This window comes from Phodopus roborovskii, unplaced genomic scaffold (genome assembly GCF_943737965.1).
Source record: "Phodopus roborovskii unplaced genomic scaffold, PHOROB, whole genome shotgun sequence".
NCBI classification, from domain to species: domain Eukaryota; kingdom Metazoa; phylum Chordata; class Mammalia; order Rodentia; family Cricetidae; genus Phodopus; species Phodopus roborovskii.
In genome coordinates, this window is record NW_026126531.1 from 139832 (window position 1) to 163619 (window position 23788).

The 23788-nt window shown below is 38.8% G+C and overlaps 1 protein-coding gene across 1 annotated transcript in view; it reads left to right on the forward strand.

Annotated features, from left to right (window-relative positions):
* The window catches only part of LOC127232534 (melanoma inhibitory activity protein 2-like), a 143687-nt gene extending 122387 nt beyond the window's left edge, over positions 1-21300 (forward strand). Inside the window, 5 exon segments of the mRNA XM_051198651.1 lie at positions 9379-9437; positions 12637-12859; positions 15951-16078; positions 19683-19855; positions 21201-21300. Of these exon segments, the coding sequence (XP_051054608.1) occupies positions 9379-9437; positions 12637-12859; positions 15951-16078; positions 19683-19855; positions 21201-21300 (683 nt within the window).
* The last annotated feature ends 2488 nt before the right edge of the window (positions 21301-23788 follow it).

The window sequence follows — 23788 nt, forward strand, 5'->3', positions numbered from 1 at the left end:
TTTTCTTGTTCTTAATAAATTATCTTATTCCATCATTTATATTTAGTAGATTTAACCTGTCAGGTTGCCTGCTACTGTCACTCATTATACACTGAATCAGGAAAGGTGTGTTTCTGTTGTAGTTATAAATGCAATGGACATAAACAAAAAATAATATTAAGAAATTGAACTTTTCATTATATGTTTGTTGAGTCACTTGTAAGGGTTCTCGACCATAACAGTGCCCGTCCAGTCCTGAAGGAAAGGTTGGCATACCATGCAGACAGGATGTGAATGCTGAATCTCTAGTTGTTCTTTAAGGCTAATAAGCAAGATTGCCTAAGAGCCAGCTGTACATGTCACCAGCACACTTCAAAACCATATGTGTTCTATCGAAATTCTCCCAAGTCTGAGGCTGCTTTTGTCACCGTGATGAGCATTGCTATCGTATTCCTGTCGCCCTGTATTCTATCCCGACAAGGGGAATGGGACATGTCAGTGGTATTTGGATTGGGAAACCTCCTGAAAATAAAGGGAGAACTCATGAATTTTCCTGGTTTAACTTCTAGGTGAGCCAGTGTACTCAACATTGGAGTCCGGGAAGAGTGCCACCAAACACGACCCCGTGGTAAGTTGTGGAAATTGACATCTACCCGTGGATCCACAAGGAGTTTCTAGGTTTCATTAGAACAAGACTTGAGCTCTTGTGCGTTGTGATATTTATTAAGTATACTTAGACCTAGCATCACCACTCATTGTTGACCTGTAACCTTCTGTGAAATCATACAGATCACGGGCCAGGGATTGATGGCCCACGTGTTCCTAGCATTTTGCAGATTCAGGCAGGAGCATGGCATTTTCAAAGCCTGCGTGGGCTATATGGACAGAATGTGCCTTGAAAACCTGGTAGGACTGAAAAGGCATACACTATTAAAAGCATTCGCTGCTCTTTTGAAGGACCTGGTTTTGATTCCCAGAAACTCTGTGGTGGCTCACCACCCATCTTAACTCCATTTCAAGGGATCTGATGTCCTATTCTGCCCTTCAAGAACAGTGAGTGAAAATAGTATGCAGACATACATGGAGTCAAAAATGCCCTTTCTGTGAAATGAAAAAAAAAAATGCTAACAAAAACAAGAGAAAAACAATGATAAAAAAAAAACACTGATATCTCCCACTTCAACTTTTAACACTTTTAGATGACATTCAACATTTGTTCAATTGTAATGCTCTTTTTCAGACTTCTGTCCTGCAAATCTTACTGGAATCTTAATATGTATCTATTTTACTTTTAACACACAGCCTTGATTTTGTTCATTGTGGAAATATGCTCAACTCAAGAGTTTTCCTATTTGTGTGTGTCTGATAAAAACCATCGTTATTTTTCGATTCCAGATAGGTTTTTCCATTAGAGATGCTTCCAGTCTTCGATCCCACTGTATTGACCATGTGGCCACATACTGACAGAACTATACCAATATCTGAATGGGAGTTCATGTATTCAAGGCCATTGTCTCTAACTACCTCCTGGTGCATATCTGTTTCATAAAGTGTCTGTCTATCTAGATCAGCATGAACTGTGTGTTTGTTTGAGGGTGAGCTAGGGAGAGTGTCACTGCCATGTTTAACAATTTGTGCTGAACTAGTAACCCTAGTTAGGATAGCGAGTAGACAGCACCTGTACACATGTGGCAAACTGGGGCTGTTACATGGCTTGCTGGAATGTCATGGAATGCTTTCTTCTGTGCCTGACACTCCCAGTAAAGCAATAGTGAAGCAAACTACCTCACTGACAGCATATTGTCACTCTGTTCCAGGAGACACGTTTGCCCACCTCTGGCCATGATGCACATGATGCAGCTGGACATGAATTGACTCCTCCACTTGGTTCTGAGCTTAGAGGACCTGAGGGCCCTGCCTTTACAGTTGATCCAAGAGGCCAGATCCCACCACCTCCTCCTCCAGGAAACGCCTGTGGAGGTCCTGGATGGTATTTCCCACCAGGGGACTTTGTGGGACCACCGTTTCCTCCAATGCCAGGTAGGTTTTGTTTTAAAAGTCTGAGTATTTTTGAATGTTGATCTGTGCTTAACTTAAAGTATTTTCTTCATTCTGTTAGAAACAGTTCCCAAAACCAACTGGATAAGGAAAGGGTCATGAGGGCCCTCAGTTTACAGTCCAAATGTCTATGATGTCAAGGCTTCACCTTGATACACATTATGGAATTTTGAAAATGAATTGTGTTCTGACAGACCAGAAGAACAGTAAATTTCCAAGTTGTGTCTGTTTTTATTGTCTGTTTTTCTTTTTTTTTTCTCCCCAACCCTATATGGTGAGCATGTCCCCCAATTTTCTGTTCATCAGGCCTCCCTAACATCATAGATATCCACATATATTTGATTCCTAGGTGCGGAGAGTAGATTCCTGGGCCACACATGCCCAGCTGCAAACCGTTTTCAGATTAAATTTCTGTGTCTTCATTGATAAGAATGTACCGAGGCCAATATAGCATGTAATGACTCAATGTTTAGGCTAAAAATTCCGGAGTCAATTACATCAAAGTTTTCCCCCAAAGTCATTGTTCCCACCCAATCATATTTAAAATCTAAAATACATTTAATATTTTGTTGCTGTGAATCATGTGTCCATGTGTCTATAACATGAAGAAGAAGAAACAATCAGTGCTCCTAGGTGTCTCCTCTCTGTCATGGCCTCTATTATTATACTCCTAGGGAAATGATATGCCTTTATTGGGGTGCAAGTCCTTTCTCTGACATTACAGGGAATTTCACGTTGAGGATGACAGGTTGGCCTCATGATAGGAATGTGAATTCTGAAAGTTTACTCCATTGAAAGCTCTATTACAGTAAGACGTCAATGAACTGAGATCTCATATAGCTCTTTAGATAGGACAAATACACCTTAAAGTGTTAGTTATGTTATCTCTTATTAATGCTATGTACTTTACAAGTACATATTTCCACTCAAGATTTATTCCTTTGATCATGTATTGTGGTGTTGAGTTGGGAACATCAAAAATATGGTCTGGAGCTTTGGTTGCATAAGTGAAACGTAAACGGGTTCAGCTTCTTGGATCCTGAGAAACGTGGGGGTGCCGTGTCACATTCCATCTTCACTTCCCCAAAGATGCACAGTGGCCCCATTCACAAATCATGAAAGTATATATGAGCTCCCACCAGACTCGTTTCTCCCTTCCCAACAACCAGCTCCCGAACGTGCAAAATGCACCTGCAGGCACCTCCTGATACACAAGGAGACTTGTCACTTTCCATGGCAGTCGGTTCTTCTCATTGGCTGTTTAGGCGACTGCTGTTCCTTCTGTACTGCTGCTGTTGCTCAGTTGGAAGCCTAATGCAATTAGAATTTCAGATTAGTTTTTGGAAAGGACGTGTGATATGATTACTAACTTTATGAGTAAGGTATTTCCCTTTGATCTCCATATGGATAGTATCTTTTAATTGGATTATTATGTCTAACATAATCGTTGTTGTTATGCCTGCATTCTCAGTATTGGGGATATCTTAACAACTATTATCTATTTCATTAGTCCAGGAATGTGTAGAAACATGTGGTTCCAGACAAACGTATAGGTACCTGCAGGTATAGCCCCTCAAAATTTAATTGAAGTAAAGTCTTATTTGGCAGTGTCCCATCAACATGGTTCCATAATGAGTACGTTTTATTCTGTGCTTCCAGAGGGCAGGGTCTGTGGCTGGAAAAATAATGGTAGGTGACTGGTTAATACTGGCTCCTCCAGCAGAACTGAGGACTTGGGCTTTGTTCCCAGCATCTACATAGAGCTTCGGTGCAAGGCACTTTTCTCTTTTGGGCTGTAAGTACGCCCTGTTAGCAGCCCTCCTTGGCAGCTATCCCATGATTGTGGCAATGCTTCCATCTTATTTCTGTGTATCACGCTCATGTGTGACACATGTGAAGGACATAGGAAGCCTTCAGAGAACCTGGAATTGCAGATACAGATGGCTGTCAGCTGCTGTGTAGTTTCTGTGAACCAAGCACGGGTCCTAAGGAAGAGTGGACTGTTCCCTTGACCACTGGAGCCATTTGACCACACCATTCATGCTGTGAACGATATAGGTGTGTCAGCTAATGTGTGTGTGTATGTGTAAGGTTAGTTTTGATGCCATAGTAATGCATTCCATTATCTGGCCATAATACAAACTCTCCTGAGTTCCATGGGTATCATCTCATAGATTACAGTCCATTTATATCCATCCTGTTTCCTACAACGATATGAAGCCGGCCGATGCCAGTGGATATTTAAACGACTACCTGTAAAATAATTTGTTTTCTTGTTCTTAATAAATTATCTTATTCCATCATTTATATTTAGTAGATTTAACCTGTCAGGTTGCCTGCTACTGTCACTCATTATACACTGAATCAGGAAAGGTGTGTTTCTGTTGTAGTTATAAATGCAATGGACATAAACAAAAAATAATATTAAGAAATTGAACTTTTCATTATATGTTTGTTGAGTCACTTGTAAGGGTTCTCGACCATAACAGTGCCCGTCCAGTCCTGAAGGAAAGGTTGGCATACCATGCAGACAGGATGTGAATGCTGAATCTCTAGTTGTTCTTTAAGGCTAATAAGCAAGATTGCCTAAGAGCCAGCTGTACATGTCACCAGCACACTTCAAAACCATATGTGTTCTATCGAAATTCTCCCAAGTCTGAGGCTGCTTTTGTCACCGTGATGAGCATTGCTATCGTATTCCTGTCGCCCTGTATTCTATCCCGACAAGGGGAATGGGACATGTCAGTGGTATTTGGATTGGGAAACCTCCTGAAAATAAAGGGAGAACTCATGAATTTTCCTGGTTTAACTTCTAGGTGAGCCAGTGTACTCAACATTGGAGTCCGGGAAGAGTGCCACCAAACACGACCCCGTGGTAAGTTGTGGAAATTGACATCTACCCGTGGATCCACAAGGAGTTTCTAGGTTTCATTAGAACAAGACTTGAGCTCTTGTGCGTTGTGATATTTATTAAGTATACTTAGACCTAGCATCACCACTCATTGTTGACCTGTAACCTTCTGTGAAATCATACAGATCACGGGCCAGGGATTGATGGCCCACGTGTTCCTAGCATTTTGCAGATTCAGGCAGGAGCATGGCATTTTCAAAGCCTGCGTGGGCTATATGGACAGAATGTGCCTTGAAAATCTGGTAGGACTGAAAAGGCATACACTATTAAAAGCATTCGCTGCTCTTTTGAAGGACCTGGTTTTGATTCCCAGAAACTCTGTGGTGGCTCACCACCCATCTTAACTCCATTTCAAGGGATCTGATGTCCTATTCTGCCCTTCAAGAACAGTGAGTGAAAATAGTATGCAGACATACATGGAGTCAAAAATGCCCTTTCTGTGAAATGAAAAAAAAAAATGCTAACAAAAACAAGAGAAAAACAATGATAAAAAAAAAACACTGATATCTCCCACTTCAACTTTTAACACTTTTAGATGACATTCAACATTTGTTCAATTGTAATGCTCTTTTTCAGACTTCTGTCCTGCAAATCTTACTGGAATCTTAATATGTATCTATTTTACTTTTAACACACAGCCTTGATTTTGTTCATTGTGGAAATATGCTCAACTCAAGAGTTTTCCTATTTGTGTGTGTCTGATAAAAACCGTCGTTATTTTTCGATTCCAGATAGGTTTTTCCATTAGAGATGCTTCCAGTCTTCGATCCCACTGTATTGACCATTTGGCCACATACTGACAGAACTATACCAATATCTGAATGGGAGTTCATATATTCAAGGCCATTGTCTCTAACTACCTCCTGGTGCATATCTGTTTCATAAAGTGTCTGTCTATCTAGATCAGCATGAACTGTGTGTTTGTTTGAGGGTGAGCTAGGGAGAGTGTCACTGCCATGTTTAACAATTTGTGCTGAACTAGTAACCCTAGTTAGGATAGCGAGTAGACAGCACCTGTACACATGTGGCAAACTGGGGCTGTTACATGGCTTGCTGGAATGTCATGGAATGCTTTCTTCTGTGCCTGACACTCCCAGTAAAGCAATAGTGAAGCAAACTACCTCACTGACAGCATATTGTCACTCTGTTCCAGGAGACACGTTTGCCCACCTCTGGCCATGATGCACATGATGCAGCTGGACATGAATTGACTCCTCCACTTGGTTCTGAGCTTAGAGGACCTGAGGGCCCTGCCTTTACAGTTGATCCAAGAGGCCAGATCCCACCACCTCCTCCTCCAGGAAACGCCTGTGGAGGTCCTGGATGGTATTTCCCACCAGGGGACTTTGTGGGACCACCGTTTCCTCCAATGCCAGGTAGGTTTTGTTTTAAAAGTCTGAGTATTTTTGAATGTTGATCTGTGCTTAACTTAAAGTTTTTTCTTCATTCTGTTAGAAACAGTTCCCAAAACCAACTGGATAAGGAAAGGGTCATGAGGGCCCTCAGTTTACAGTCCAAATGTCTATGATGTCAAGGCTTCACCTTGATACACATTATGGAATTTTGAAAATGAATTGTTTTCTGACAGACCAGAAGAACAGTAAATTTCCAAGTTGTGTCTGTTTTTATTGTCTGTTTTTCTCTTTTTTTTTCTCCCCACCCTATATGGTGAGCATGTCCCCCAATTTTCTGTTCATCAGGCCTCCCTAACATCATAGATATCCACATATATTTGATTCCTAGGTGTTTTTATTGTCTGTTTTTCTTTTTTCTCTACACCTCACTTGGTGAGACTGTCCTGGAATTTTCTATTTATCAGGCCTCTCTAAAAACATAGATATCCACATATATTTGATTCCCAGGTGTGGAGAGTAAATTCCTGGGCCACACATGCCCATCTGCAAACCGTTTTCAGATTAAATTTCTGTGTCTTCATTGATGAGAATGTACCGAGGCCAATATAGCATGTAATGTCTCGATGTTTTGGCTAAAAATTCAGGAGTCAATTACTTCAAAGTTTTCTCCAATATCATTGTTCCCACCCAATCATGTTTAAAATCTAAAATACATTTAATATTTTGTTCCTGTGAATCATGTATCCATGTGTCTATAACATAAAGAAGAAGAACCAATCAGTGCTCCTAGGTGTCCTCTCTGCCATGGCCTCTAGTTGTATGCTCCTAGGTGAAAGATATGCCTTTTTTAGGGTGCAAGTCCTTTCTCTGACATTACAGGGAATTTCACGTTTAGGAAGTCAGGTTCGTGTCACGATAGGAATGTGAATTCTGAAAGTTTACTCCATTGAAGAGCTCTTTTGCAGTAAGACTTCAGTGCACTGAGATCTCATATATCTCTTTAGATAGTACAAATACCCCTGGAAGTGTTAGTGATATTAGAACTTATTAATGCTATGTACTGAACAAGTACGTAACCCACTTAAGATATATTTGTTTGATTATATATTGTGCTTTTGAATTGGGCAGATCAAAAATAGTGTCTGGAGCTTTTGGTTGCATAAGTGAAACGTAAATGGGTTCAACTTCACTGTCCTACTCCTAAATATTGGATCCTTAGAAACGTGGAGGTGCTGAGTCGCATTCCATCTTACCTTGCCCAAAGAAGCACAATGGCCCCACTTACACAACATGATAGTATATATGAGCCCCCTCCAGACTTCATTCGCCCTTCCCAACAGCCAGCACCGGAACCTACAAACTGCACTTGCAGGGACCTCCTGAAACACAAGTAGACATGGCACTTTCCATGGCACTCAGTTCTTCTAATTGGCTGTTTAGGCGACTGATGTTCCTTCTGTACTGCTCCTGGTGCTCAGCTGGAAGAATAATGCAATTAGAATTTCAGATTATTTTTTAAAAAGTACGTGTGATATGAATACTAATCATATGAGTAAGTTATTTCCCTTTGATTTCAATATGGATAGTATCTTTTAATTGGATTATTATGTTTAATAATAATATCCTGGTAGGTATGCATTCAGTCTCCCTATTGGGGATATCTTCACCACTACTCTCAAAGTTTTTAGACCAGGAATGTGTAGAAACATATGGTTATAGACAAACGTATTGGTATCTACAGCTATAGTCAAATTGTAATTGAGGTATAGTCATATTTGGCAGTGTTGATATTAAACCCAGCCAGTGTCCCATCAACATGATTCCATAATGACGTCATTTTACTCTGTGCTTCCAGAGGGAAGAATCTGTGGCTGGAGAAGTAGTAGGTGACTGGTTAATACTGGCTCATCTAGCAGAACTGAGGACTTGGGCTTTGTTCTCAGCATCTTCATAGAGATTCAGTGCAAGGCATTTTTCTGTTTTTGGCTGGTAGTGTGCCCTGTTAGCAGCCCTCCTTGGCAGTTATCCCATGAATTTGGCAATGCTTCTATCTTCTTTCTGCGTATCACATTCATGTGTGAGGCATGTGAAGGACCAAAGAAGCCTTCAGAGACCCTGGAATTGCAGATACCGATGGCTGTCAGCTGCTGTGTAGTTTCTGTGAACCAAGCACGGGTCCTAAGGAAGAGTAGACTGTTCCCTTGACCATTTGACCACACTATTCATGCTGTGTGTCAGCTAATGTGTGTGTGTATGTGTAAGGTTAGTTTTGATGCCATAGTAATGATTTACTATACCCATCACCACTTAAGCCATTTTTCCAGAACTTTATTTTGTCTAATATTTTTGGCTTGTAATCCAATGTATGTGTTGAAGTTTGGCTTTGATGCAAGAGGAAGGGTTTCCTGTATCTGGTCATAATACAAACTTACTCTTCCATAGCTTCCATCATTCTTTTTAAGGCATTTAGATAGATCCTGTTTACCACACAAGGACATTAGGCAGGCAAATATCAATGGATATGTAAAAGACTACCAGTAAAACAATTTGTGTTCTTGTTCTTAATTAATTATCTAATTTAATATTTTTATATACAGTCGATTGATTCCTTCAAGATGTCTTCAGCTATCACTAACTATTCACTAATGTAGGGAATGATGTTTATCTACTATAGATATTATAGTAACTAATATTAAGATATAATAAAATTCAGAAATTTCAATATTCATTGTGTAATTGTTGCATTATCTATAAGGGTACCTATAAACTGAAATATATCATATGTACTGAGGGAAAGGTTGGCACACCTGGAAAACGGGAAGTCCATGCTGTATACGAATTTGGTCATTTAAGGTGACTGGTCAAGTTTGCCAAGTGTCATTTGGATGCATCAGCCACATACTACAAAAGTATGTCTGTAATTTTGAATTTTGTCTAAGTCTGGGGCTGCTTCGTGTCGACCTGTTCTGTGTCCCAGCAAGGGGAGTGGAACAAGTCACTGTCATTTTGATCTGGAAATGATCTGGGAATAATGTAAGAATTCATGAGTTTCACTGGTTTCATTTTTTGGTCTAGATGCACCAGTCACTTCCACATTGGAATCTGGTAGCAGTGCCACCAAACATGACCCTGTGGTAAGTATTAGAAATTGTATTCTACCTATAGATCAACAACTGGTTTCTTATTTTATTAGAACAAGGTTAGAGTTGTTTCATATGTGATATTAATTAAATATACTTTCAATTATCTGTAACACTTTCATTGTTGGCTTGTAACTTTCTGTGAAATTTTACAGAATACAAGCCAGAATTTGATGGTCCATGCGTTCCTTGCAATTTGCTGGCTGACCCAGGAGGAGGGGAATTTCAAGCCAGTCTGGGTTATTTAAGACAATTTGCCTCAAAAAATTAACCTAGAGTAGAGAAATGGCTTACACTTTTAAGACCACTGGCTGGCTCTCCTACAGGACATGGGTTTAACTCCCCACTCCTGTGTAGTTGATGACCATCCTTCTTAATTCCTGTTCATGGGATATGATGCCCTATCATATATTTCCAGAATATTGAATGGATACAATATGTTGAAATACATGCAGGCAAATTCCCATGTCTCTGAAATAAAAAATATCCTAAAATAAGCAAACAAGAGAAATAAACCTGATATCGAACACTTCAAGTAGTACACTTTTAGATGAATTCCAAGCTTGTTTACTTTCAGTACCCTCTTTCAGATTTTCTTTCTTGAAATCTTTTTGGGATCCTATTATGTATGTATTTTACCTATTATATATGTATTTATCCTGCACATTGTATTCTGGGAAGAATGCCAACAAACATCATCCTAACGTAAGTACTGAACATTGAATTCTACCCGTGGATGCACACCTAGTTTCTTGTTTATTTTAGAGCAAGGCTTGAGTTAAATATACTTGCACTTAGCATTAACTTTCTTTGTTGGTCTGTAACCTTATGTGAAATTGTTTAGCTCACTAGCCTTTGTTTGATGGTACATGTGATCCCAGCAGTTTCCAGAGTGAGGCAGTAGGATGGGAATATATAATCCAGTGTGGGCTATATATGCAGAATATGCCTCATTAAACCACACAGACTTGAGAAATGGCATTCCAGTTAAATGCAATGTCTCCTTTTATACAGGACCTAGGTTTAATTTCCAAGCTTGGAGTGGTGGCTCACAATCCATCTTACCTCCAAGGGATTTGCATATTCTATCCTTACAGAACACTGAATGACTATAGTATGCAGACATACATACAGGCAAATATACCATATCTGTGAAATGAAAAAAAAAAAACACTAAAATAATCCAACAAGAAAAAGAAACCAGATATCTCCCATTCAAGAAGTTCAACTTTTACATGAACTTCCAAGCTTGTTTACTTGCTTTACACTATTTCATAAATTCTTCCTTGGAATCTTATTTGAATATTAATATGTATGTATTTTACTTTTCAAATGACTTTGTCATTTTATAAATGTCCACATATCAATCATTTTCCTGTGTGTGTGTGTGTGTGTGTGTGTGTGTGTGTGTGTGTGTGTTCGATTAAAACGTGTCTGTTTTCTTTTCTTTTCTTTTCTTTTTCTTTTTCTTTTTTTTAACTAGAGATAGTGTTCCCATTAGATATGGTGCCAGTCATGGACCTCACTGAATTTGTTGAATTCCTCAACTTCTTTCCAGCCTTTACAATTGAAAATAACAGTTATTTGTTGTTTATACAGCATAATTTTCTCTTTTGCTTCACATGTTCCTATACGGTAAATCAAGTGTTCAAGTACTAGACTAGAACCATCTCAGTTGTCCTAAGTGTCTGTACTTTGCCATGGCAACTACTCTTAACCTTCTAGGAGAATGATATGAGAATTTTGGAGGGAATTTATTTCATTGGCAACACAGGAAATATATCTTGTAGGATATCAGGTCAGGATCATAATGGGAATGTTAAGTCTTTGAGATTTACTCCATTGAAAATCTATTTTACAGTAAGTCTCCAATGTATTGAGATCTTGCATAGCTGCCAAAATAGGGAAAATGTACCTAAAATTGCTGGAGACATTCTTTCTTATTAGTCCTATGTAGCTAAGAAGGTTTTTTTTTCAATGTCAAGATTTATTTCTTAGATCAAGTAATGTCTGAGTGATGGGATATCAGTACAAGTGCTGAAGATTTTGGTTTTGTATTTGGGCTTTGAACTTAAGCTGTCCTTTACCCATCTCTTGGAACATGAGAAATGTGACTGAACCCAGGGCATTTCCATCTTACCTCACCACAAGATTCGAGTTTTTTCCAACTCCCACATCATGAGGCAGGAGTATGGTACATTCAAAGCCAGTGTAGCCAATATGCATAGATTGTGAATCAAAAAACTACTGAGCTGGAGAAATGGCTAACAGGTTAATAGCACTGGCTGCTCTCCCATAGGAGCTGGGTTTGAATCCCAGCACATGATTTCAGGCAGACAATCCTTACCTCCAATTCAAGGGATCTGAATCCCTATCCTATCATTCTTTCACAATGAGTTTATAGGGCTGGAGAGATGGCTCAGCCATTAAAGGCAAGGCTCACAATCAAAAATTTAACAATGAATGCAGATATACATGCAAGCAAGACACCCATTTCTTTGGCATTAAAAATATACAAAAAAAAAAAAAAGCAAGAGAAAAAAAACTTGATATCTCCTACTTAAAGAAGTGCAAGTTTTAGAAGAACTTCAAAGCTTGTATATGTGCTGTCTACTATTTCAGATTTTCTTCCTTGAATCTTATTTGAATCTAAACATGTATTTCATTTTTCAAATATAAAATTAATTTGGATCATTTTGAAATCACCAACATGTTAAACATTTTCCTTTTGCATCTATGTTTGATAAAAGTTCTATGTTTTGGGGGGTTTTGTTGTTGTTGTTTGTTGTTTTTTCCTAGAGATAGGATATCCCAGTAGATCTTGAGTCAGTCCTGGAACTCACTCTGTTGACCAGACACCCTCATTCTGACAGATATCCACCTTTCTCTAATAGACAAATTCTGAGATTTATGGCCTGTGCCAACATATCCTGGTGTATATCTGTTTTTAAAAGTGTCTGTTTTGATCTGCTTTTACTGTATTTGTGTTTGTGGTGGAGCTAGGTAGATGATTAGTTCCATCCATAAAGCTTTCTGTTGAGATAGTAAAACTACTTCTGACTGTGAATAAGTGGCTCTCACACACATGAGGAAAATTCAGCCTGTTCCCAGGCTTTCTATAATTCCTACACTCACAGGAAAGGAGCTATGAATCAAGAAGCTTCACTTACTGTTGATTGTGACTCTGTTACAGAAGGCACCTTTGCCTAACTCTAGTCCTCCTGAATGCAATGCGGTTGGTCATGACGTGATTCCTCCACTGGATCCTTTGGTCAGAAGTCCTAGAGGCCCTGCCTTTCCAGGGAATCCAAGAGGCCCAATCCTGCCTCCACCTCCTCCTGGAAACATCTGTGGAGATTCCGGACAGTATATCACACCCAGGGACTTTGCAGGCCCACCTTTCTCTCTAGTGCCAGGTAGGCATTTTTAAAGGTCCCTGCATGTGTCAATGTTTATCTGTTCTTTTATTCAAGTTTGGTTTCTGTTACTGGGAGAAATACTGGCCAGAACCAACTTGAGGGGGAAACAGTTTTCATGGTTCAAAGATACATTCCATCAACAAAGTAAGTCAAGGTTTCACCTTGATCCACCATAGGGAACATTGAATTTGAACTGTGCTGTGATAGGCCAGAAGATCAGTAAATGTACAGACTGTTTGTGGGGTATTTTTGTTTGATTGTTTTATTCTCCCCAAGGCAAAGTTTTTGTATATGTTGGAAGCCTGCCCTGGAACTCACTCAGTAGAACAGACTAGCCATGAATTCACAGAAATCCACATCTCTCTGCTTCCCAAGTGTTGGGATTAAATGCCTGTATCAACAATGCCCAGATGCAAGTAGTTTTTAGATTTTAATTATGTGTGTTTCATTTCATAGAAATGCATTGGGGCCATTATTTGAATAATTAGTTATATGTTTTCTAAAAGTTATTTAAAAGTGGTTTCAAGTATTACTCCTGAATAGCAGTTCCCACATGATTATATTTTAATTTTTTTAAAGAGGGAGATATACAATTTTTATTTGTTTGTTTCTTTCTTTATTTATTTTACATATCAACCCCAGTTCCCTCTCCCTCACTTGCTCTTTCCCTCTCTCCCATTCTCCCATCTCCTCAGACCACCCTCCACTCCCACCACCCCACTCCACATGTAGGGTGATGCATTCCAGGAAGGGTCACCTAAATCTGTCAAGTCATTTAGAGTAGGGAATAGGCTTCCCCTTCTGCCTCCAGATTAAAGGAATATGCTCCCAAAGTCCATTTTTGCACCAGGTATACATCCTGGTTCCTCTGACCAAGGTCCTTTAGATTGCCCAGGCCTTCCAACTGAGACCCATGTTCAGGCTGTCTGATTCAGTCCCATGATGGATTCCTAGCTATCAGTCTGGGGCCCATTAGCTCCTCCTTGTTCAGGTCAGCTGTCTCTGTGTGTTTCTGATGTCTGGTCTTGTCCTCCCTCTCTGCATTAGATTCCAGTTCAACTTAGTGTTTAAATGTGGGTGTCTGCTTCTGTTTCCATCAGCTACTAGATGAGGGCTCCATGATGGATGATAAGTTAGTCGTTGATCTCCTTATCATGAAATGGCATTTATGGTAGCCTTTCCATTGTTGCTCAAATTGTTAGTTGAGGTCAGTCTTGTAGGTCACTGGATATTTCTCTAGAGTCAGTTTTCTCTTCAAACCTTTAATGGCTCCCTCTTTTATGGTTCTCTCTCTCTCTCTCTCTCTCTCTCTTTTCTCTCTCTCTTCTCTCTCTCTCTCTCCTCTCTTGTCTATTGCTCCTCTGACTCAATCTTCCAAGTCCCACGTGCTTTCCTGTCCTCCCCTTCTCTTTCTCCTAGCTCCCTCTACACTCACTGTTGTCCCCCCACTTCCAAAATGCTCAGAGACATTGTCCCTTTCCCCTTCTCTGACGGACCTTAAGTGAATCTCTTAGAATCCTCCTTGTATCCTAGTTTCTCTGGAGGTGTGTATTATAGGCTGGTGATCCTTTACTGTATGTCTAAATTCCATATATGAGTGAGTTCATATCATGTTCCTCTTTTTGTGACTGGGTTACCTCATTCAGGATGGTTTCTTCAAGTTCCATTCACTTGCCTGTGAATTTCAAGATTCCATTGGTTTTTTTTCCTGTAAAGTAGTATTCCATTGTGTAAATGTGCCACATCTTCTCTATCCATTCTTCAGTTGAGGGGCATCTAGATTGCTTCCAGGTTCTTGCTATTGCAAATAATGCTGCTATGAACATAGTTGAGCACATGTCTTTGTTTCATGGATGTAAATCATTTGGGTATATGCCTAAGAGTGGCATTGCCGGATCTGTGGTAAACTGATTCCCATTTTCCTGCGGAACCAACATAGTCATCTCCAAAATGGCTGTACAAGTGTGCACTCCCACCAGCAGTGGATGAGTGTTCCCCTTCCTCCACATCCTCTCCAACATAATTATTTTTGAAGTCCTTGAAATTTTTTTATATACTTACATTGTTAAATAAAAATAATTTTTGGTTTTACATCGTAATGTCCCCTTTGGTTACTCAAGTAATAGACAAGTACCATTTCAGTTGTCATAGGTTTATATTCTTTTCCTTGACAACATCCACATTGCAGTTCACTATAAGTCACTTCTCTCCTTTGGCCTGGTTGTATTCCCCGTTAGCACCTTTCTTTGGTAGGTATCCCATTAATCTGTCATCTCTACCATCTGATTTCTGTGTATTACATGTGTGTTTGATTCCACAGAATGCCATAACAGGGCATCAGTGCCCCAGGAAGTGGAGTTACAGATAGTTGTGTGCTGCTGTGTAGTGGCTTGCTATTAAGCATAAGTCCTAAGGAAGAGCAGCCCATAACATTACCCTGTAAACACATTTCTCTAGCCCTTTCTTGTTGTGTCATGTTTCATGTATGTCATCTAATGAATGTGTTAAGGTTAGTTTTGTTGCCATTTGAAGGGTTTCCTTCAAGGGTTGTAATACAAACTTTACTCTTTTCAATAGCAAACTTCTCAACTTTTTATTTTTTATTTTTTTTTACTTCTCAACTTTTTAAACCATTTATTTATATCCAGTGTAGTAGTGAAAGATTTTAGCCAGGAAAATGTCAGTTGATTTGTGTAAGACAACCAGTAAAATTTTTTGGTTTCATGTTCTTTATTAGTTAGCTTATTTAATCATTTTTCATTTAGTTGAGTGAATCTCCCAGGACCTCTTCAATTATCACTCACTACCCTCTGAAGGTGGGAAAGATGTGTATCTACTGTAGGTATGACAGAAAATCACATTAAGTATAAAATGAAACCATTTAAATTTTCATTGTGTATTTGTTATCTATAAGGGTACTTTTTAACAAAAATATATTTTAAGGGCTGTCACACATAGACAGAGGAAGCAGATGCTTCATCCTGAGTTCTTCGCTTAGGCTACCTCAGTACGATTACCTAAGAGCCTGTTGGAAAGGTCACCAGCACACTGCAAACGAATGTTCTTTTGTCCTATTGAAATTTCCAAGGTTCTCATGGTGCTTTGGGGACCCTAATGAGGAATACTATTGTATTTGTGTCCAGTTGTTCTCTGTACTGGCCAGGGGGAGTGGAACATGTCAGGGTCACTTGGATCTGGAAACAGTCGTGGGATAAAGTGAGAACTCATGAAGTTCTCCTGATTTGATTTTCCTGTCTAGATAGGCCAGCATCCTCCACGTTGGAATACAAGAAGAATGCCACCAAAACAGACCCTGGGGTAAGTATTGGAAACTGAATTCTACCCAAGAATCCACAACTAGTTTCTCTGTTTTATTAGAACAAGGTGAGAGCTCTTCTACTTTGTGATATTATGATATTAATATAATATACCTGTACTTAGAGTTAACATTCTCATTGTTGGCTTGTAACCTTCTGCGAAATAGTACAGATCACAAGACAAATTTTGATGGTCCATGTAATCCATGCATTTTGGCAGGCTACATCAGAAAGATGGTAAATTAAAAGCCAGTGTGGGCCTTATAAGCAGATCTTGTCTCAAAAATCCACATAGGCTTGCTAAATGGCTTACAGGTTAAGAGCCCTGGCTGCTCTCCTAAAGAACTTGGGTTTAATTCCCAGCACCTTCTTACCTCCTGTTTCAAGGGATCTGAAGGCTTATTGTATCCTTCCAGAAAACTGAATGTATATAGTATGAAGATATACATGTAGGAAAACACCCATTCCTGTTAATGAAAAAAAAATATTAAGATAAAAAACAGAAAGAAGCCCAATATATCGCCCTAAAAGAAGTACAACATTTACATGAAATTCAAAGCTTGTTTAGATGCTGTACACGATTTCAGATTTTCTCCCTTGAAATCTTATTTGAATCTTTTTTTAGTTATATTTATTATTTTTTCTTGTTTTAGATACTGATCCCTGATCCTTCTCTCTCTCATGCCCCCTTGGGAACCTTCCCATCCTATTCCCGTAACCCTCCACTGGGAGGGTGATGCCTTCCAGGTGGGATCATCTAAATCTGTCAAATTATTTGAAGTAGGGACTAGGCCCTCCCTCCTGGCTCTAGGCTAAGTGAATATTTTTCCATGGAGAATGTGGACCCAAAGACCTTTTGTGCACCAGGGATACATCCTGGTTCCACTGACAGAAGCCCCTTAGACTTACGGGGCCTTCTACCTGAGTCCCACATTCTAGAGGTCTAAGTCGGTCCAATGCTGATTACCCAGTTATCAGTTTTGGGTACATGTGTTTCCCCTTGTTCAGGTAGGCTGCCTCAGTGAGTTTCTGTACCCTGACCTTCACTCCTTGTCTCAACATCCCTCCCTCTCTGCAACTGCATTCTAGGAGTTTGGCTCAGTGTTTATCTGTGGGTACTGCTTCTGTTTCCATCAGCTACTAGATGAGGGTTCTATGATGGCATATAAGTTAGTTATCAATCTCATTATCAAGGTAAGGCATTTATGGTAGCCTTTCCACTGTTGCTCACATTGTGAGTTGGGGTCATTCTTATAGATCTCTTGGCATTTCCCTAGTGCCAGATTTCTCTTAAAACCTGTTATGGTTCCCTCTATTATAATGTCTCCTTTCTTGCTCTCCCCTATTCTTTCCCTAACTCAATCTTCCTGTTCCATCATGCCTACCTCTCTCATCATTTTCTCCCTAACTCCCACCATCCACAATTCTCCCAATTTTCTAGGGAGATCTTGCCCATTTCTCCTTCTCCACGGCAACATGTATGTCTCTCTGAGGGTCTGCCTTGTCTCCTAGCTTCTCTGGCATTGTGGATTGTCGGCTGGCCATCCTTTGCTCTGTCCAAAAGCCATATATGAGTGAGTACATACCATGTTTGTCATTTTGTGACCGGGTTACCTCATTCAGGATGGTTCCATCTAGTTCCTTCCATTTGCCAGCAAATTTCCAGATTACATTGTTTATTCCCTCTGAATAGTATTTCATTCTTTAAATGTACCACATTTTCTCCATCCATTCTTCAGTTGAGCAAATAATGCTTCAATGAACATAGTTGAACAGATGTCCTTGTTATATGAGTGTGCATATTTTGGGTATATGCCTAAGAGTGGAATTACTGAAACTTGAGGTACACTGATTCCCATTTTTCTGAGGAACCACCATACTGATTTCCAAAATGTCTGTACGAGTTTGCACTCCCACCAGCAGTGGAAGAATTTACTACAGTCTCCATATCCTCTCCAGCATAAACTGTCATTTGTGTTTTTGTTTTTAGCTATTCTGACAGGAGTAAGATGATATCTCAGAGTTTTTTGATTTGCATTTCCCTGGTGTCTGAGGATTTTGAACACATTCTTAGGTGTCTCTATTTAGTTCTGTACCATACTTTTTAATTAGAATATTTGGTGTTTTGGTACCTAGCTTCTTGAGTTCTTTGTCATTGTGGAAATCAGCCCTATGTCAGATGTGGGGTTGTTGAAGATCTTTTCCCATTGTGTGGGCTGCCATTTTGTCTTGTTGACTGTGTTCTTTGTCTTAAATAAGCTTTTCAATTTCAAGAGATTTCATTTATTAATTGTTGATCTCAGAGTCTGTGGTACTGGAGTTATGTTCAGGAAGCAGGCTCCTGTACCAATTTTTTCATGGATACCTCCCCCTTTCTCTTCTGGGAGGTTCAATGTGGCTGGATTTATGGTGAGGTCTTTCTTTGATATATTTAGACTTAAGTATTATGCATGGTGATCTGGAGTCTTCTACAGGTCAGCCTCCAGTTATGCCAGCACAATTTGTTGAAAATGCTTTTTATATTCCATTGTATAACTTTAGCTGCTTTGTCAAAAATCAGGTATTGGTAGATGTATGAGTTAATATCAGTGTTTTAAATTTGATTCCATTGGTCTTCCTATCCATTTTTGTGACAGTTCCAAACTGTTTTCAGGACTATAGCTCTACAGTAGAGCTTGAAGAAAGGGAAAGTGATGCCTCCAGAAAGAAGTTCCTTTATTATACAACGTTGTCTAGCCTACCCTGGGTCTACTGTTTTTCCATAGGAAGAACTATTGTTCTTTCAAGGTTGTGAAGAATTGTGCTGGGGTTTATGATAGGGATTGCATTGAATCTGTTGATTACTTTTGGAAAGACTACTATTTTTACTATGTTAATCCTACCTATCCAAAAGCATGAGAGATCTTCCCATTTTCTGGTATCTTCTTTAATTTTTTTTCTTTAAAGACTCAAAATTCTTATTAAATAAGTTATTCACTTGTTTGGTTAACATTACCCCAAGCTATTTTATGTTTTCTTGGATAATGCAAAAAAAAAAAAAAAAAAAAAGAGATGTTTCTGTGATTCCTTTCTCAGCCCCTTTATCATATGTATATAGTAGGGTTAGTGATTAATTTTTTTATATGTTTAGTTAATTTTGTATCCTGCCACTTTGGTAAAGGTGTCTATCAGTGGTAGGTATTCCCTGATGTAACCTGTCATATCATCTGCAAATAGTGAAAGTTTGATTTGTTACTTTTAATTTGTATTCCGTGGATCTTCTTTTGTTGTCTTAATGCCTTAGCTAGAACTTCAACTACAATATGGAAGAGGTGTGGAGAGAGTGAAGTCAGTAAAACTACTTAGAATAACAAATAAGCAGCTCCTGCACCTTTGTGGGATACTGAGCCTATCCCCAGCCTTACTAGAATGTAATGGACTGCTTTCTTCTATGCCTCACACACCCAGGAAAGGAGCTGTTAATTAAATGTCTTTACTTACTGCTGATTGTTTCTCTGTTACAGAAGGCAAGTGTGCCCAACTATGTCCCTGCTGAATGCCAACCAGCTGGCCATGGCTTGATTCCTCCACTTGTTCCCAAGGTTAGAGGCCCTGGAGGCCCTGCCTTACCAGGTGATCCTAGAGGACAGATCCCACCAACTCCTCCACCAGGAAACACCTGTGCAGATCCTCAACAGTATGTCCCAATAAGGGATATTGAAGGCCTGCAGTTTCCTCCAATGCCATGTAGGCTTTCTTTAAAGGTCTGTGTTTGTGTCAGTGCTTATCTGTGCTTTCCATCAAGTTAGGTTCCTTTTACAGGGAGAAACACTAGCCAGAACCAACTTGAGAGGGACAGGGTTTATATGGCTCACAGGTTACTGTCCAGCATCAAAGGAAGTAAAAGCTTCACCTTGATCAATATTAGGCAAATTTGAATTTGAATTTTAACTGTAATATGATAGGTTAAAAGATCATTGAATGTATAAGCAGGTTTTTGTTTTGCTTTGTTTTTCTCCCCAAGGCTGGGTTTCCCTATAGCTTTGGAGCCTTAACTGGAAAGCTAGTTTGTGCTTCCCAAATACTGGGATTAAAGGCCTGTGCCACCAATGTTCAGTTACAAGCATTTTTAATGTTAAGTATATGTGTACTTCATGTAATATAAGAGTATATTTAAAATATTTAAAATAAAAAAAATATTTAAAATAATTACTTAGATGTTTGTCTTATGATTACTGGCTAAATTGTTTTAAAGTATTAAGTATGTCTCCTAAGTAGTGGTTCCCACATGATCCTAATCAAAATCTAAGATCATATTTAGTCATTTATTGAATTTTTTGAAATTCTTTCCAACCCTTACATTTTAAAATAAAAGTAATTTATTGATTTTACAGTATAATTTCCCCCTTTGGAATCACATGTTTCCATACAGAAAATCATATTTCCAATACTAGACAAGAACTAGCTTAGTTGTCCTAGTTGTCTGCTCTGTGCCCTCACCTTTAGTCTTAAGTTTCTATGAGCATGCCATGAGGCTTTTTTTTTTTTTGGTGGTGGAGGGATTTAAGGTTGTCCTTGGCATGACAGGAAATGCTTCAAATAGGATATCAGGTCGAGATCAATGACCTGAATGTTAAGTTTCAAAGTTTTAATGTATTGAAAAGCTTATTTCCAGTAAGTCTGCACTGTATTGAGATCTTGCATTGCTGCCAGTGACAAACACCCTTGAAATTTTTTGTGATGTTATTATTAGTCCTTTGTAGCTAAAATGTCCATTATGTAATGTCAAGATTTATTTGGCAGATCAAATATTGTGGTATGAATGTTTGGATACCAGAATAAGGGCTGGAACTAGTGGTTTAACAAGGGTGCAGTACAGGGTTTCAACTCCCACTGTCTTTTTCCTGTCTCTTGGAACAGGGAGAAATGTGTGCAAATGAAGGGGATTTCCATCTTATCTTCCCCCAAGTTTCGAGTTCTTCCACCACTCTTACATCTCAAAGTAGAAATGAGTTCTCTCCTGACTTGAATCCTACTTCCAGTCAACCTGCACCAGAACCTCCAGCCTGCACTGGAACATCTGGAGACAGAGGACACCTGACCGATTCCTCGGCATCCATTTTCTTTTTAGATGAAGTTTAGGTAACTGCTGTTCCTATGTGATGATATTGCTCCTCAAATCAAATGGTAACAGAATAGCATTTTGTAAATAAGGATGATTTAACTCTGAATCTTATTGGTAATTTTTTCCATTTTATTTAATTCTGTATAGTATTTTTCAGGTGGACTACCTATTCATAATTATGGTAGTTTTATAAATGTAATTTTATTATTGGTCTATCTTAAACTGGGAATGCTTTGTATCTTTACCTGGAATGTGTTCGCTATGGTTTTAGACAAATGTAGAGATATTGTATATTTAATCAAATAAATTTCTATTGAATAAATAATCTTGTTTGGCATCGATTATACAAAACAACAAAACAAAATAAATAACCAAAAACCCAGCCAGGTTTCCATAAACATGATTCCATAATGTAGTCTTTTTTACTGTACCAACAATTCAGTGGTTCAAGGGGGAAATGTCTATGGCTGGAGAGATGGTGGCTCAGTAGTTAAGACTGGCTGCTACGTCAAACCAGAGTTCAGTATTCATATTGGGGTTTAAAGCACTCCAGATCTAAGGAATCCAGTGGCCACTTCTGCCTCCAAGTACACCAGACATGCATGTGTTCATCAGACATGGGAGTAGTGAACAACAATGCATCTATCTGCAGACATAAATTATATAAAAAGATGTAAAGCATTTGTAGTTTTTGTGATTTGGTTATCTTACGAAATATGTACCCTACTTTTTGCAGTTAGATATGAATGACCAAAAATGAAGAATAAGAGACTTTAAAAACTTACATATGGTTTAAAGAAGCCAGAATATTGCCTAATGATGAACTTCAGGTTTTTTTTTTTTTTAACTTAGTTCACTGACGAGTTTTAACACTTCAAAAACAAGTGTGCTTGTGTATGCTGTGTGTGATAGGTGAAAGAGATGGGAGAGACAGAGAGAGAGAGACAGAGAGAGAGAGAGCAAAAGTAGGTACAGGCATTCCTATTCTGATGCTCAATGTATGGTGATTAATTGACAGCTGGAATATTATTTTTCTACAGTACATTCTGGTGACAGCTGAGGTTCTCAGCTCACACAGTAGGCAAAGAGCCCTATTCCCTTCCTGTCAGTCTGACTGGCTTTTTATATATTTCCTCTTTTCTCAGTTTAACTATTTATACATTGATTAATTTTGTTTGCTTGCTTCTTAGAGATAGGGTCTGTGTGTGTAGTCCCTTGTACTTGCTGTGATGACCAGGCTGGCCTTGACTTTGGAGATATTCCTGATTTTGCCCTTAGAGTGCTGGAATTAAGGGTGTGTACCACCATGCCTGTCATTTTATTCTTAACATATAAGATATTGACTGTTTTCCATGGGCTGCATTGAGAGAGCTGCCATAATGTAACTACTTTGAGATACCTCTTTCTGAGGTAGGGAGTTCAAGTATCTTCAGACTGGTGTTCATGTTCTTGGTCTTGCATACTGATAGGAATAGAGAGTGAGACCTAACTAATGAATTTCCTGTCGGTGTATTCAACCAGTGGTTTTCACCTGTTCAGTTATATTTTGCTTCAGTGTAAAGGAACAGCATAAGAACTCATTCTCTAGCACAGCAGTGTGATCATGACTGGAATGGTTCCCTAGTGGCAATGGGGACATTCAGTGACCAGGAGGTGTTTCTGCTCCAGACAGAAAGCAAAGCTTTGTACTGAATGCACTGCTTCCCTCTATTCTGTTAATTAGAATTTTACAACATGTACATCTACTTCTTCATTCCCATTTTATTTCTTGATTCAGCAAATTGAAAAGAACTAATGACTAGTATTTATCTACAATCAAGTTTTATATTGAAACTTTTGTAAACTTGACATCCTTAAATCTCTGTTTAAACCCACTTTCTTCTTTCTCTCCCTGGAGCAGTATTTTACTTTGTATTAGCAATTTTGATTCCCAAAATACTATTAATTTCATTGGGCATAAAAACATGCAAAATTGTTCCATATCTGACCTAAAATTTGCAACTCAAGAAATCGAATTCATTATTTAAGTGCTAATTCTGGCCTGTAGTAATCACATACTAAATGTCGTTCTCCTGCTCTGTGAATCCTAGGGACCCAGATTCTTGCTGTCATAGTTTGTTCATAGCCTGAAACAAGAGCCTGACATGATAAGACATTTAGTTTCCCTTATACTTAGACTAATTGAAGTGATAATGGGACAGGTGAAAGCTCATGAAATTGAATTGGGCATTACTTTTGAGCAATGTGAGTGTGTAATTATAGGATATAAGAGTAACCATCTCTGCTTCATCTTCTTTCATAAACAAAACATAAAATCAGTATACAATACTTAGTAAAGTAGACAATGGTTGAATCAATGGAAAACATCTGTTAGGAAGTGATGTTTACAACACTTCAGAGTATGTTGCCATGTGGCTTTTGTCCTTCCACTGTCTTTTTAAATATAGATTCATGCATTGATATCATATGAAATACTTATATAGATTCATGAATATATTTTTAAAA